The sequence below is a fragment of the Ilyonectria robusta genome, assembly GCF_021365365.1.
Source record: "Ilyonectria robusta strain PMI_751 chromosome Unknown BGZ61scaffold_98, whole genome shotgun sequence".
Taxonomy (NCBI): Eukaryota; Fungi; Ascomycota; class Sordariomycetes; order Hypocreales; family Nectriaceae; genus Ilyonectria; species Ilyonectria robusta.
In genome coordinates, this window is record NW_025764532.1 from 34424 (window position 1) to 50366 (window position 15943).

The following is a 15943-nucleotide window of genomic DNA, read 5'->3' on the forward strand; positions in this document are numbered from 1 at the left end:
CACGCTCGGCATATCCATCTGCGGTCGTCTTCCTTTTGGATGTCATATCCAAATTGCCAGGCCCAGCAACGCGTCTCCCTGGCTCGCTCAGAGAACGCCCAGCCTGGGAAATGCCTCCAGAGCGTACGTTCGTACTGTTCATCGCTTGCGGAAGAGGTCGTCAGAGTCGAGACAGGGGTCGAGGTTGTGTGAGGGAACGATCATGTGACTTTCATACTTTATGAATAGTCTCATTTTATATTGTGTAAATAGCTTAAGTCAGAGTTTTCCTTACGAATCTCTTTCTCTCCTTGTAAACAATCATTTTACCCAAGTCGCACTCGACCTCGTTCGTGCTCTTGTCCCGTCACAATTGTATTGGTCGGAATCTTCGCAGGTTACCGTGCGCTCCACTTTCATCAAGGAGCCGCATCGGCCGCAGGTGGATCGGGTGAAGTGGCACATAATGGCAGAGAGTAATCTTGTGCGTCATCAGTATCTTTCTTCGAGCCAGAGACTTGTTGGAAGAGCGACGAGTCAAACCTTGGGATGGATGATTCGACACGTCGGGGTAATGATTCATCCAGTGTGGTCAAAGTCTTCTACGGCGCTTGCGGAGAGAGGATTTGATAAATCAGATGATGAGCGGAATCTATCTTACGCCCGTTGATCGTGAAATAATCCAGAGGGTATGCTTCAACGCGAAAACTGCAGGGTTCGGAAATCAAGGCAGCCACTCGATAGTGTCCATGCCCCAAGGAGTCGCGGCGGAGCAATTCCGCTCCATGCGCGTGTTGTTCGGCGTGTATCGAGGGCGCATGCGATGAACGAGCCGTGTTGCCGGCGACGAAGACGTCTCAAACCCATCACAGCTTCTCGGAGCGAGCTCAGGCGTGATCAGAGCATTGGATAAGGTCTTTGAACCACTGTAACATCCCACAACCCGAAGTCTTCGTCTCCGGACGGTACCCACAGCATCTTGACGATGTTGCCGCTTTTATAGAGTCGTTCGGCGTGCTTGTAAATCTTTCGAACGGTACATTGTCCCGACTGCTGTTGCGGTTGTGCAATCACTTCCAAGGCCGATCGGCTGCTCGTCATAACGGTCAGTTGCCGATGATGGAGCCCATCTGGCATGCATTTCGGCGCCATCGCTATAGCTTCCAGCTCTGCCGTATACACGTTCTGATCGTCTCTCGAACCGATCGTAATCGAGTACCTAGCCACCACTTCGCCCAGTCTGTTACTCAGAGTATCACGAACGATGCCGCCCATGCCTACCCTTCCTGCCTTCTCGGAAGCACTGGTTGCTACCAGGATGCCCTCCATCCTGTTGGCGGCTTCTGTCGCCATATCTCGGTCGAGGTCGTACCCGATGGGCAGGCGGCGGTACCATGGTGGTAGTGCAAATGCCTGGATTGTCTCCATTTGCTCGACCAAGCATACTACGAGGTGTATCACTATATCGGGAGAACCCTGTTCTTCGTTTTCCAGATATCCACCTGCTTCTCGATATAAAAAGAGAAAAGGCTCAAGTTATGATGGAAGTGATGACACACGTTGTAGGCTGGGTTACATCTGAGCCTACTGATGTTATCTGCCAACAGGATAACACCAAGCCGCTCCTGCGAAAGTACATGGTCCCTATCTTACAAGAGTATGCATCATCACATCAAATGAGCCAGAGTGAACCCTTTAGGGTAGCTCCGCCTTCTGGTCAAGTTTCGGAGGATAATACTATAATCACCATGCGGTACATATTACTCATCTTAGGGAAATCATGTAGACAGAAATTCCAAGGCATTGTGCTCAGATGATTCACGTTCTTCCAGACTGCGACCTCTCGAGCGCAAGACAGCTGGCTGTCGGAATGACAAACAAAGAAGTCTGCGCTGACTGTAGACAAACCTCAGCGCGACTGTACTCCCCCGATAACCATATCAGACGGCTCGCCCGTTCCTCTGTACTCTGCTTGCGCAGCTTTTCAATGGTTACAGTTAACAACGCATTGGGCTTCGTCCAGGCTGCGTCTGACTGCACAGAGGGAGACGCTGTTCTGCGTAGGGAAGCGCGATCGCCTCGACAAATGGTGCAACGACAAGTGGTTTGCCCAGGCGCATAGATAGACGGCATCCACGATCCTTGAAGGAATTGAGTTTCCTTGTTCTTTCCCTTTTTATTCCCCCTACACTTGGTCTTCTTGACCTTGTTTTGAGCTGGGATCTTGTCAATTTCGGTGTTGTTCGCCGGTGCACTCGCTGTGTTTGCGGCAGTCTCTGTGCTTTCACTACTCTTTGCCTCGCCCGGTGACCTTTTTGCCGCAGTCAATCCCTCCGTTGCTGCTTTTTTACCACTCCTCTTCTTCGAACTTTTGGCGATGCCGTGCTTTTGCAGTGATGAACCTCCTCCGACCAATACCTTCTCAGCCCCCGTAGCCGCTTTCTTAGAGGCTTTAGACTGAGGCACAGCGCTCACCACGCTTGGTTTCTTTGCCTTCCCTTCAGCTGATGAGAGGACGCCTTTCCCGGTACCTGAGGGAACCTTTGTCTTCTTCTTCTTGCCAGGTGCCTGCTGCTGGAGCTTTGGTTTCTTGGCCTTTTCCCCTTCAGATGTTGGCGCTGATCCACTCATGTTTATCTTTGTGTTTTTCTGTTTGCCCTTAGAAGCCTTAGGCTGTGTGGTTGACGGCCCACCATAGTCCAAATTCCTACCCTTTGCCTTCTTGTTGTTTCCAAGAATATTGCCCTTCTGCTGACTCACCTGAGGCGCAACCTCAACCATCGCCGCACCGGTTGAGCCCTGCTTAGGCAATATCGCATGGCAAATGGCGTTTTCTTCCATATCTCTTGACAGTGAACGTAGGAAATTTTCAATCCGCTGCACTTGGGGCGTTCTTGCTCGCTGCAGCCACAGCGTCCTCGGTATTCCCGCCTCGGCAAAAGCATGGATCCAAATGTGCACCTCATCGACCGGCCACAACTGGTATCTGAAGTCTTCGGCACCATGGACCATAGGGTGGATAACGTCAATTCGGGACACAGCTTGGCCTCCGGCAATTCCCGTCAGGATTGGCAGCTCGACCAGTTGCATGTTCGTTGCTCCTCCTGGGTTAAATCGGTCTGGAGGCGGCGGACAGAGGATGGTGACGATGTCGTCGGTGGTAACGCACCACGCGAAAAGGGCTGAGGCACCTCTCATGTATTGCGACCGTCTCTTTTGGTCATTCCTCGGTAGGAAACATCGTGGGTCGTCGCCGTGCTGAAGCGGCCCCATAGCGGTCGACAATGTCCGCATGCTTCTCTGATCCGCCCATTCCTGTGCCTCTTTGCGATTGTTGCCAGTCCACATGACCTGTTTGTTTCGACGCAACGACAAGAAGAATTGTCGTTTAATTTGCACTACCTGTGAGCCGGTCAAGAACTGGAGGAGAAATGTTGTGATTACAGGAGGATCAGGAGCATCGGGGAGTGGCCACGATGAACGCGACGAGCCGGATGCTCTAAGAAGGGATGAATCGGCCATAATTCGATATCATATCCATCAGTTCGAAGAAAGTGGAAAGACGCCGACCATTGAACAGAACTCGCTGCGTCATTCAGCTCAATTCATTGACATCACCAGTAGTCTAGTATCGGGGCATCGTGGACGACATTGTGACGTCAAATCTGCGTCGCGAAAGTTGTGCGACATGCTGGTTGAGTCAAATCATCGCGCTTTGCTAAAGAGAAATGCACTATAGGTTGCGAAGCTCATTTGTACTGTGTACCTTGCCACATTATACTTGATGAAGTCGCGAGAGTGCGGGGTGCATCGTGCCACAATGCAATAGTTCTGCTTTCGCGAGGCTGGGAGAAGCTGGAGATACTCTGCATCAAGTGTAGCATGGGTACTAAGTCAGCTAGTTACCCCATTAACGGATCAACCCCTTAGTTGATCACTGAAAAAGGTTTCTAGTAAAATAAACTAGTGTGAAAGTGACAGACGAACTAACAGTGCAGTGTGGGCCTTGCAGGCACACTGGTAGTTTAATTAGTGTGGCCGTTTCAACGCGCTGGTGGTTTAGTGTGGCCCAGCCACACGCACTAAAGGAGCAGTTTGGGGTGTCCACACGCACTATTTACACTATTAGGAGCACTGCGCTGATTAGGAAAAGGGGCCTTTGACTCCGAAGAAAAGAAATAGCTCTGGCTGCATAGAAAATACTATGCGCAAGGAGGTATCTACCCTCCCCGCATTGCCTCTCCAATTTTTTGAGAAATCGCCAGAAAGTGACCTTAGTCTCCATACTAAAATGTATGGGCTTCGGGGTATTTTTGTTTCCGAATCAAGGGCCCTTTTCCTAATCAGTGTGCCCCCCGTAGGAGCGGCAGCGTCCTTTAGGCCGCCATTAAACACCGCCAGGTGCCTCGGATCGCCAGAACACGTTACAGCTGCGGCTTTTTTACGACCACATACGCCACCTATAACATTACTGTAGAACAGCTCTCACATGTAAAACGCGCCAGGTGAAACGAGAAATTAGCTTTTGTCAGCCAAAAACAAACCTCTATAGGTGACTAGAAAGTTTACCCTTACGTGACATTTACGAAATGCCCTCCCCTAGGAGCGTACCGATTTATTTGCGCTAAGGAACTCAACCTTCCGTGTATATTTCGGCAAGTTTTGAAGAGTATTTCTTGGGAGTGATTATAAAGTAACCCACCCTGGAGTTATTTGCAACCCAATTTGTGGCTGGACCCACTTCATTGAGGCTGGACGCCGGTATCGGCTTTTCACACCAAAATCCCTCACTTTTTGTCCAATTTACATTAACCTTATCCACACACACAACCACCCGCACAACAACCCGTAAATTGAAGCCGTCATTACAACCCGTCAGCAGCAACAATGCAGCATATCTTTAAGTCCGAATTTCCGACCTTTTCCGCCGCGGAGACGGAATTACATTCCGCCGCCAAGGCTGCCAGCTTCAGCCTTCTTGTCATGACGTGTCACGGGCCAGGGCCCATATCCTTGCGGCTGTGCCGCAAGACGTACTTGGCTCGTGCGCGCCAGGATGGGAAATCATTCCACAGCTCAGGGGCACTTAGGAATTTCTTTCTTTCTTCTTCATCTTTGATGTAAATAGCATCCTGGACTAGATAGCTGGAATACAGTTACTAGAGGCCGTTCACACCGTCTCATATTTGGACCCGTGGAGTTCCCACTTGCGGCGTTATGTGTATCACTACTCTCTTTAACCGTATTGTCCTGATCGCAACTGGATCTGGTATTGGACCCATATTGAGCTACATTTAAAGTCCTTCTTGCCTGACATAGCTAATTTGGTTAACATCTCGACTAGAATAAATGTTTGGAGAGGATCTGTATAATGTTATTAAGGCCTAGATAACTAATGTAGTTATTCATAATACCGAGAGATTTAGCTGCCTAGATCTAGTTAAGATAGATTATAATCTAGTATAAAGTTTCAAGGCAGAGGCTGTGATTATTATTATAAATAAGAAGATTACTAAGAAGGTTGTTTATGGTCTTGAGACTCGGGGTGTTCCTATATATAGAGCGATTTGGGACAGCTAAGGCAGATTATTAGATAATTTAAATATATAAATATTTAATTTATTATTACAGAGATCATAATCATACGTAATTAAGAATCACATGTAAATAATGACCGGGATGAATCCACCTCCAACTAATTAATATATATAATAAGCAAACGGATCACTTTCTTCTGCAATATGCCTCCTCTACTGGTACTTTCAGGGTTGCAATCCACTCCACTAAATCCACACATAGATCTACTCAGTAGATCCACGATCTATTCTACAAGGCTAGTCGGCAGTAACTAATACATAGGCACCCAGGTACTCAAATTATATCAGCACCCTTCCCATACTAACCCCGCATTCTACCTTTAGTATATTTGCCTCTAATTTCAGTCCCTAACTTAAATCCTTTAAAGAAAACTTCCAGGCGAGTTACCTAGGCCTATTTATTATTAAGCTATTTATTCGGTGCAACGGCGTTAAACGATGTGAAATTCCAGTGCCGCTCTATCTTGCAACATGTGACGGATGTGACGTGGATGCGATAATAATGTGGATGTATAATTGCTAGTTCTAATTTAGGAAGCAACCCCCCCCTGGTAAACCTCGGACGATAAGAGTGAGAATATAATAAGAATGTTGTATAGTGTATATACCATCTTAAAAGATATATATCAAGACCCGCAATCCTACTAAGAATTCTCTATTATATGAACTCAATGATTTCATCTAGGCTAAGATAAGAACTCTAGATATAAATAATTAAGATTCCACGGGCTAATTCTTATTCAATAAGAAGGATGACTTTAGCGCTAGCCTTGCTAATATTACTAGTTCTAATTATATTACACACACCCATTTGCAAAGAATTATTACCAGGATTATATATAACCCATTTATTTTATATAAAATCGCGTAATCTCGATACCAATAGAGTGGTTATGCTATTTACAGTAGCAAATAGGAGGACACCCCTTAATAACAACAACAATATAACTAATATTAAAAAAAGTACCTAATAGAGGGATTGGATAGCTGCGCCTTTAAATGCCGGCTATATAGTATTGCATAGGCTTAAATTAACATACAAATTTTAGATAAGTTTAATAGCCTATATCTATAAAGCCCAATTTAAGTAAAGCTAATTGCCTTGATATAAATATATAAGAGAGAAGGCTAGTTAGTAAAAACAAGCTTACTTATAACTTAAAGTTACTAGTATCCATAATTATCTACTCTATAATATCCTTTAATAATTGCTTTTTAGTTTTAATTTATTCTTCTTTTTAAACTATTACTTATTATGTATTTTTTTTAACTAAACTTAGTGAGTTTATAGATATTTTAAATAGGGGAGATTCTACAAATAGTACCTCTAAGAATACTATATAGACAAAATGTATAGGTTGAAGCTAGTTTATAAAACCTACTTTAATGCTATAGTTTGTAAAATATATTAAAAGATAAAGAGAAAAGTATAGAAGGTTAATAGGGGTAATGTTAATATTATAAGATAGAAGTAAGAGGGGTATTATAAGGTAATTATTAAAGTAATAAGAGTAAAAATAGAAGATCTTTATATTAAAATCCAGTATCTTTAAAGGGAATATATAAACTACTATTTTAAGCTTAGGGGGAGTTAATAACAAATTATCAAAAAGCCGTATTATATTTAGTATAAGTAAAAGCTATTTTACAACACCCCTATTTATTTACAGGCTTATAGCAACCTTAACTAACAAAATATCAAATTTCTTTATAACTAGTTATATAAAATCAGCTAGTTAGAGCTCTACTATAAGCTGCTAGTTAGAGAACTAGCTTAGTACCTTTACTAACCCCTTAGCTAAGGCATTACTTAATATATAGAGTTACAGCCTTAAGCTACTTATTAGATTAAAATAAATAAAGAGCTCCTATAATTTCCAATTTCTATCTAAGAGTTAGATATCTAAGTTGCATTCTTATCTATAAAGCTTTATACTACAGTAGGTATAATTTGAGATATCTTTATTAATATTACTATATAAGAAGTATACTATTATTCTCAATTAAATAGCAAAGAAAGATAGCTCCCGGTTAGTAGATACCTAATAATAACTAGTTTCGGCTGCTGTATAGAAAGAAGCTAAATAAGGGAGGATGCATTAGAGGAGCGCTTAAGATATACAATCTTCAGCTTAAACCCTATAAGTAAACAAGATAGAAATAATATCTTCACTACTTGGAACTAGGCCGGCTCTAACACAAAGCTTACTTAGGCAGTATGTAAGTTTAAAGGAGGCTTAATTAGCATAATTCCCCCGAGTAGAGCCTTTACAATCAGCCAGATACAAAAATCTATAGCTATCTTCTCGACTTGGGGATTCTAAAATAGATATTATTTAGCAGCGTCAAATAGAATTTTAATGAGATTGTAGAACTAGCTATATAGAAGGCCTTCCAGAGCCTCTCAGCTCTTATATATAGGCATAATAATTATATCGACCGCGTCGCGCATTATAACCCATGGGTACTCGGCTTGGTGGAGGGGGGCGATGCCAGACTTGACTGACTCGGGCTGGTTTTACTTAATAAATCTTGTGGCGTTATAATAACAACTCCACGCCTGTCGCTACCGCTAGAGATGCTTCAGGCAATATTAACGCTAAAGGAGCATATTAACCTCGGCGACAGACCTAATTCGAGGAGTATATTAACGGCCAATATTAATATATATACTACTAGGGTCGAGGAATCCCTCGTTAACAGCAGTATTCCATTAGTTGCGCTAGTCGCTAATAGTCTAAGTAATATCGGGATGCATATAGACAAGCTTCAAGTTCTTAGCCCCCATATAGAGTCTTATGCCAGCGAATTAGGGAAATGTTGCTACGCGTAATTAGACCCCTTACTATATAGCCTTAAGGTATCTATGTTGGAGGATATAGGAGAGTGTGTTGCTCCTACTGCCTTACCTAAGTACGTTAGTATTTACATTCTGCTTGTTAAGGTGCTTAGTTAAGATACTCTCCTGCTGAGTGCATAAGGTAGATTGGGTAATTCAGCAGCTTTTTGGTATATACTAAAGAATATTCAGGTCCTAAATGGCTATAGTGATTGCTAGTAGGAGTATCTAGTCATACTAAAGTGTATACTATTTCCTAGGTAGGGAGGTTTATATATATAGGTTATTATATATATAGTAAGAGTATAAAGCTAGGAAGAATATCTAGATAAATATATCGACTAAATCTTAAATTCGCCTAAAATAATAGTTAGAGATATAATATAGAGGTTGTTATTACTAGTAAGTTTCCTAGAAATAAGAGTTATTTTAATAAAAAGTATTACTTGGAATATTAATACTAAGATATATATTATTGGTATAATTGAAGATAATATATAATTACAAGTACTATTAGATACCTAACTTAGTAATAGCTAGAAAAGAGAGAAAACTATAAATACTATTGATATTATAGGTCTTCTAAATAAAATTATCTATAAAAAGCTAGACAAGATAATATCTAGTTAGAAGGTAGAGACTTAGTAGTATGCTATTACTTAAAAACCCTTTAAGAGCAATTTGGCAAGTTACTTGGAAATTACAGTAGTATAGGTATATAGGCTATTTCATATTAAAAGAAGAGTTGCTACTATAGAGATTCTTAGTTTAAGAGGCATAATTAAGAAGATCGGAAAAAGGATTAGTAATATATAGGAGCGGATAATAATTATAGTTATTATTAATTAATCTATCTAGCTGAACAATAATATCTTCTAGAGAGTTATATAAGTAGTAGTAACCAGTATTAACTAGGCTATTATAATCTACTTTATATTCTTTACTTAAGCAACTTAGATATATTATCCATTCTTAGGCAAGATATTTTTTAAGTATAGAAATTAAGTTTTTAAGAATAGGCGGATTTTAATAAGAGTAGTTAATAAATCCGCGATTATTATCGTTATTATTATTGTTATTATCGTTGTAATTATCAGCTATAGTTTGGAATTAGCTAAGCAAGCCCAAACTGCAATTCAGAATACCGCCCCGAGGGAATCGGAATAGATACCTTGGACTGATAATACTAAGATATAAAGGCTTTTCTCAACTAATTACAGGAGGTCCTATATCTCCTAGCTATACTAGCTTCGTTCTTCTCCAGCCGGGCAATAATAGGATGGTGTATCATGTAGCTCATTATCCCCCACAGGTAGTAGGCTGTATAATACTCCAGCCGGGCCCGCTTTAGCCTCATTCAGTTCGTCGTCGTCGTAGTTATAATTGTAGGTAGGCTCGGCCGCTAGTAGATCCTCGAACAGCATGGGGATCTAGAGATAAGGCTCTAGGTAGAGGCCAATAACCGAATCCGTAGTCAACAGTATAGCAGGCGGATAAGGTGGATAATAGTAATAATATATAAATTCTACTTATTGCAACTCGGTCGGCACGCCATAGAGGTGGATGGCTTGCTGGTGTTGTCGTTAGTAGTATCGTCGTAATCGTGCACGCTACAGAGCACGTTCCCGGGCTACTCGCTCCTCTTCAGACGCTGCTTTTCTGGGTCGACCACGACGTCTCGGGACTGATTGAGACATTGTCTCGCTTGATCTCTACCATGATCCTCGATGTATGGAATCGGTTCGATTGTGGGTAGTGGGGAACGGGAACTTGTCTAATCCGTTCCGTGTACGGATTAGTTCCGGGATTGCATCGATCTTCCTTACAATCGTATTCACCTCTTCAGCTGAAATTGTAGTGTGTGTGTGTTCTAAATGCGTTCGGACTGCATTAGCAATGAGTCGTGCTATTCAAATAACCCCTTATTGCCAGTTGAATAACTATCACGTGAGAATTCGCAATTTCGCTTAGATTTCCTTACCTTCTCCTTTCCACACCAAAATTACTATGACAGCAAGAGGCGCCCTGGAATCATAGGAAAGTCCCTCACAGCCTGACCACAATCTCATCTCGTAGGGACGACTGAGTAGCTGGAATGAAGCTATTGCCAGACGGCGTTGGTGTTGCCGAGGGCCTCGAGCTAGCCTGCGTTCCCCTTCCTTGTCTGCTTCCTGTTTTCTTCATGCGTGGTCTTGTACTAGCTTGTGATCGAGTCGAGGACCGCGTTGAAGGTCGCGTTGAGGCCTGTGTCTGTGACGGTGTTGAGGCTCGTGATGGTGATGATTCTAACTCAATCTCGGCTTGTGTGCGGTCCCGGCGGATGCTTGCAGTCATCCGCCGTACGTTATTAGGGCTGTCAGCCCTACCCATTATCCTCGAAGCTGATGATGATGGAGTCGGTGATTGTGATGATGCTGATGATGCGGTTGTGGTGTTGTCATCGCCATACAGAGACTGTAGATTCGAAGGAACTGTAGTCTTCTGTCATCGTAGCACGGGCTCCTCGTCTGTGAAGGTGTCGATCTCGCTCTGTGATGCGTTGGAAAATTCGTCAATGGTCATAAAATTGGGATCATCAATAAAGAGAGACTCATTTTCACGATCCATCATAAAAAAACGATTGAAATCGGGGTATTGGTGGCGTTGTAGAGGAGTGTTATGATCGCGATAGACAGTATGATGTAAAGGGGGAGGAAATCGGGCTGCGGAAGGATTTTCCTGATCATGTGATGCCGCACGTGCGAAAAGTTATTCAACTGGCAATAAGGGGTTATATGAATAGCACGACTCTTAGCAATATACCCATACTTACACACCTTGCAAATAATAATTGGGAACTCTGGGATATAAATAAATGGATCTATAATATCCTCTTGTTCTGGGTTCTTAAATGGAATAGTATTAATGGATTCTTCTGTAAATCTACTTGCAATATGCTCTTATTTAACTCTCTATCTGCTTATCTATGTAGTAAATGGTCCTGTGTGGCTGCTGACTTTTTTTGCTTTTTAGTTACAGCCTACTGTTGATATCCTAGTTGCTATCCAATCACAACCCTATTAGCTGAACTTCAATCCAGTAACCATCGAATAATAAATAGGGCTACAACGCTATAATTACGTATTCCTAGTCCTTCAAATCCTCATAGGGTATCTACGAATTGAAGCGCTTACAGCTATCTTTTTTTTCTTTTTTTTTTACCCCTTTAAATGTCAACCCGGTCTTGTTTTACGAATCTCAACCCAGACATACCCCTGTCTTTGCTAGCGTATTTTGCATTTGTACGAGAAACTTCAACCCGGTCTTGTTGATTGTGTCGTAAGATAGGAGTGAGAAAATAGCAGAAGAAGTATCTATCTAAAGAAGTAGACAATTAACAGATTCAGGATCCACACTCTATTGAGTATTAATCCCTGGATTGAATAGTTTGCAGTATCTATATCCTCTATAATCTCACCCTTCTATTGCTATATCCCGTTCTAACTCAAAAATACTTGATGAAGAGTGAGATAAGAGTGAGAGAATTTTTCACAGGAGAGAGTTGTGTTGCAAGGGTATGATCAGCAGCATTTGGACAATTTGTGAGGGTCCCTGGCGTCTCGCCCACCACGTCAAATTTTGTTTAAAGCCATGTCTCCAGTCATCCAACCGTTTGATATAGTCAACAAGGTCTCGATTGATTGAGGCGATTGCAGCGCATTGATCCATTTCAATGCTTATCATCGTGGCAACATGCCACTACAGGAAGCTACAAAGAATGTGGTGCGATGTTATTTGTCCTAAACAGTAGGGATGCTACAATTCGATGAGTCTAGGTTAAAATCCTGGTATCTTAACTACTTGCATCGGTAAGTCGCCTAGAGACCGAAAATCATATCTATGCACAAAGAGTACATTGGCCTTGAAACAGATTCTCAAACCCGAAAAGTCCATCAAAGCCTACAGAATCCAACATAGGTAGCTCACATATCTCAACATCAGGCATGAACATAGCTAGCTGAAATATCAAACCATCTCTCAAAGGTTCTGTCACCAAGGCTCCATGATGGCAAAGTAATCGTAGCGCATTTCTTTTCGATTTCCGGGCCGCCCACATGATTGGCGTATAGCCATTGCAATCTTCCGAGTCTTTACGGATGCCTTCAACTGCAAGAAGTAGCTCGAGCACATTGTCATGGCCTTTCCCAGCAGCCCACGAGAGGGCGGTTCGACCGACCTGATCTCGAATGTTTGGATCCACGCCTTCGTGCGCAAGCAATACTTGGACAGATTCATAGTGCCCTCGTTGTGCAGCCCAAATCAAGGGTGTTTTGCCGCGAGGGTCTTTGATGAAGTTTGCTCCCTTCTCTAACAGAAGCTTGACTACCTGCTATTGATTATGGGCTGCAGCCGAGATGAGCGGAGTTTCTCCAAGCTTGTTCACGGCCGTGAAGTCGGCTCCCTTCTGTAGCAAAAGCTCAACTACATCCAAGTGGCCCCTTAGCGAAGCTGAACTGAGTGGGGTCCATCCATTCTTGTTGGCGACTGTCAGATCTGCCCCTTTCTCCAGTAGCAGCTTGACGATCTCCAAATAACCATTTAGCGAAGCCGAGTTGAGCGGGGTCCATCTATTATTGTCTCCGACTGTCAGATCTGCCCCTTTCTCCAGTAGCAGCCTGACTACTTCTAAATGACCACTATCTAAAGCCGAGTTGAGCGGGGTCTATCTATTCTTATTGGTAACTGTCAGATTTACCTCTTTCTCTAGTAGCAGCTTAACAATCTCCAAATAACTATTTAGCGAAGCTAAGTTAAGTGGGGTCTATCTATTATTAGTAGCAACTATTAGATTTATCTCTTTTTCTAGTAGCAGCCTAACTACTTCTAAATAATTATTATTTAAAGTTATATTAAGCGGGGTTTATTTATTATTATTAGTAATTATTAGATTTACTTCTTTCTTTAATAGTAGCTTAATAATCTCTAAATAATTACTATTTAAAGCTAAATTAAGTAGAATTTATCTATTATTAGTAGTAATTATTAAATTTACTTCTTTTTCTAATAGTAGCTTAATAATCTCTAAATAACTACTATTTAAAGCTAAGTTAAGTAGGATTTATTTATTATTAGTAATAACTATTAAATCTGCCTCTTTCTTTAATAGCAGCTTAATTACTTTTAAATAACTATTATTTAAAGTTATATTAAGTAGGGTCTATTTATTATTATTAGTAATTATTAGATTTACTTCTTTTTCTAATAGTAGCTTAACAATCTTTAAATAACTATTTAGCAAAGCTAAGTTAAATAGAATTTATCTATTTTTATTAGTAACTATTAAATTTACTTCTTTCTTTAATAGTAGCTTAATAATCTCTAAATAACTATTATTTAAAGCTAAGTTAAGTAGAATCTATTTATTATTACTAGTAACTATTAAATTTATCTCTTTCTCTAGTAGCAGTTTAATTACTTTTAAATAACTACTATTTAAAGCTAAGTTAAGTAGGGTTTATTTATTATTATCTCTAATTATTAAATTTACCTCTTTTTCTAGTAATAGCCTAATTACTTCTAAATAACTACTATTTAAAGTTAAGTTAAGTAGGGTTTATTTATTCTTATTAATAACTATTAAATTTACTTCTTTTTCTAATAGTAGCTTAATAACCTCTAAATAACTATTATTTAAAGTAATATAAAGTAAACTTCTCCTTTTATTACTTATTATATTTAGACTAGCCCCTCTCTTAATTAAGTAAGTTACTCTATATACTTATCTTATTAATAAAGCTACTAAAAATATTATTCTCTCTAAGATATCTATATTATTTATATTTAGCCTTACTTCTCTAATAAGATATATTAATATTTTTATAAACTTAAGTAAAGCTATATAAAATAACTAGTTACTATTTCGGATTTTACTTTTATATTATAATATTTAATCTTAAAAATAGCTATTAGCTTACTTTTTTTATTATTTCTAACTTTTATTTTTAATATAAAAGAAAGTATTTATATAGTTTATTACTTATTTTATATTATTAGTATCTTATTTAATATACTTATACTATAATATAATAGTATAATTTTAAAATACTTAAAGTATTAAATTCTTCTCTTTAGCTAGTTTTTCTTCTTAAACTTAGTTAAAATTCAAATAGTAAAGATATATTATAGTAAGAATATTACTTTATATTACATTCTATTTAATTTGTAAATTCTCATTTAAAATTAATTATTCTATTAAAATAAGTTTATAATAGAGGATATATTACTTAATTAAAAAATAAATTAGGTAAACAATTAAAAATACTAGCTTTAAATCTTACTCTTATATTTTAACTAATAATTTATAAAGCTTAAAAATCTCTAATTAAATATATTCTTTATTAATAATATCTAGTAATTCTTCTTTAAATAATATCTTATATTCTTAATTTATAAAAAGAAGTACTTTAGTAATCTTTAATATAATTATTAAATACAAAGTAAATATAGCTTATTATAAAATTGCTAGAATTTAGCTTTTATTTAGTTTTTAAAGATTGGTAATTTTTATTTAATTCCAATTATATAAATTAGTTAGCCTAATAGGTACTTAGTTAATTATTTAATAAAGTAAGTTTATACTTTTTATATTATAAAATTATTCTTTAAGAACTTAAATATTAAGAAATATACTTTTAAATTAATTTACTATATATAATAAAAGCTTATCTTACTATAGCTTACTTTTATTTTATAGTTTTTAATTTATAATATTTTATGTAAATTATATAGTATTATTTTTAATATTATTAAATTAAATTAAGTAATTAAATAGAATTTAACTTATATTAAATTAGCTTATATAAAGGCCTTTTTATATTTCTAGCTTATTATAGCTTATAATAGTAAGTTATAATAATTTAAAGATAGATTAATTTAGAAATTAAAAGAAATTAATTAGTAATTATTAATAACTAGCCTTCTAATTGTATTTTATTTCTATGTATTTATTAAGGCTATTAATAATAAAGATATAACTTAATAAGCTTTAAATTATAACTTTAAAGAGCTTCTTAATATCTCTAGAGGAGGTAGAGTATTTATTATTAATATTTTATTAAGTATATTCTAACTTAAAGGTATTTTTTATTTTAAGTAATTAATTAATATAACCCTGGGGCTCAGTGGTTAAGAGCTTGGGACCTTTTTTCAAGAGGTTGTTGGTTCGAATCCAGCCCAGGGCACAATCCTTGTAATTGTGCTGTGACTGCTAGCCTCGTCCCCTAGCAGAAAAGTCAGCCTGTACAGGGATTGAACCCGAGGATCCGACTCGCTAACCGGGCCTAAGGTAGCAAGCTAATTGGTCCCTAGCTTGCCTTTAGGAAGTGGACTGGCCAACCCACTATAAGAGGCTAACTACAGCGCATTCCTGCGCTTATAAATAGGTAACCCCCCTCTACCCAGAGAAAATAGGAAGGTTGGAAGACTAGAAGGTTGAGGTGTTAATGGCGAGGAATAGCTTGAGGTGTTGTTACCAGTTACAGACTCGAAG

General features: G+C 39.1%; 3 protein-coding genes and 1 pseudogene across 4 annotated transcripts; 2 read left to right on the top strand and 2 right to left on the bottom strand.

Moving 5' to 3' along the window:
• Positions 1-2928: 2928 nt before the first annotated feature.
• Positions 2929-3501, bottom strand: BGZ61DRAFT_375755 (uncharacterized protein; the record flags this gene model as incomplete). The annotated part of the gene is made up of 1 exon (XM_046242442.1): positions 2929-3501. A coding segment is annotated over one exon (573 nt), but the record flags the coding sequence as incomplete, so codon positions are not given.
• A 6656-nt stretch (positions 3502-10157) lies between these two features.
• On the top strand, positions 10158-11080 carry BGZ61DRAFT_469325 (uncharacterized protein; the record flags this gene model as incomplete). Its single annotated transcript, XM_046247944.1, has 2 exons — positions 10158-10285; positions 10397-11080. Exon 2 carries the CDS (start codon positions 10511-10513, stop codon positions 11075-11077), a length of 567 nt encoding a protein of 188 aa, XP_046093394.1. The 5' UTR covers positions 10158-10285; positions 10397-10510.
• A 1488-nt stretch (positions 11081-12568) lies between these two features.
• BGZ61DRAFT_311598 (ankyrin repeat protein) lies at positions 12569-13111 on the bottom strand (the record flags this gene model as incomplete). The annotated part of the gene is made up of 2 exons (XM_046238816.1): positions 12569-12781; positions 12881-13111. Coding segments are annotated over 2 exons (444 nt in total), but the record flags the coding sequence as incomplete, so codon positions are not given.
• A 2451-nt stretch (positions 13112-15562) lies between these two features.
• On the top strand, positions 15563-15635 carry BGZ61DRAFT_t214 (annotated as a pseudogene). Its single transcript has one exon. The product of its transcript is annotated as a tRNA-OTHER (tRNA).
• Positions 15636-15943: the final 308 nt, after the last annotated feature.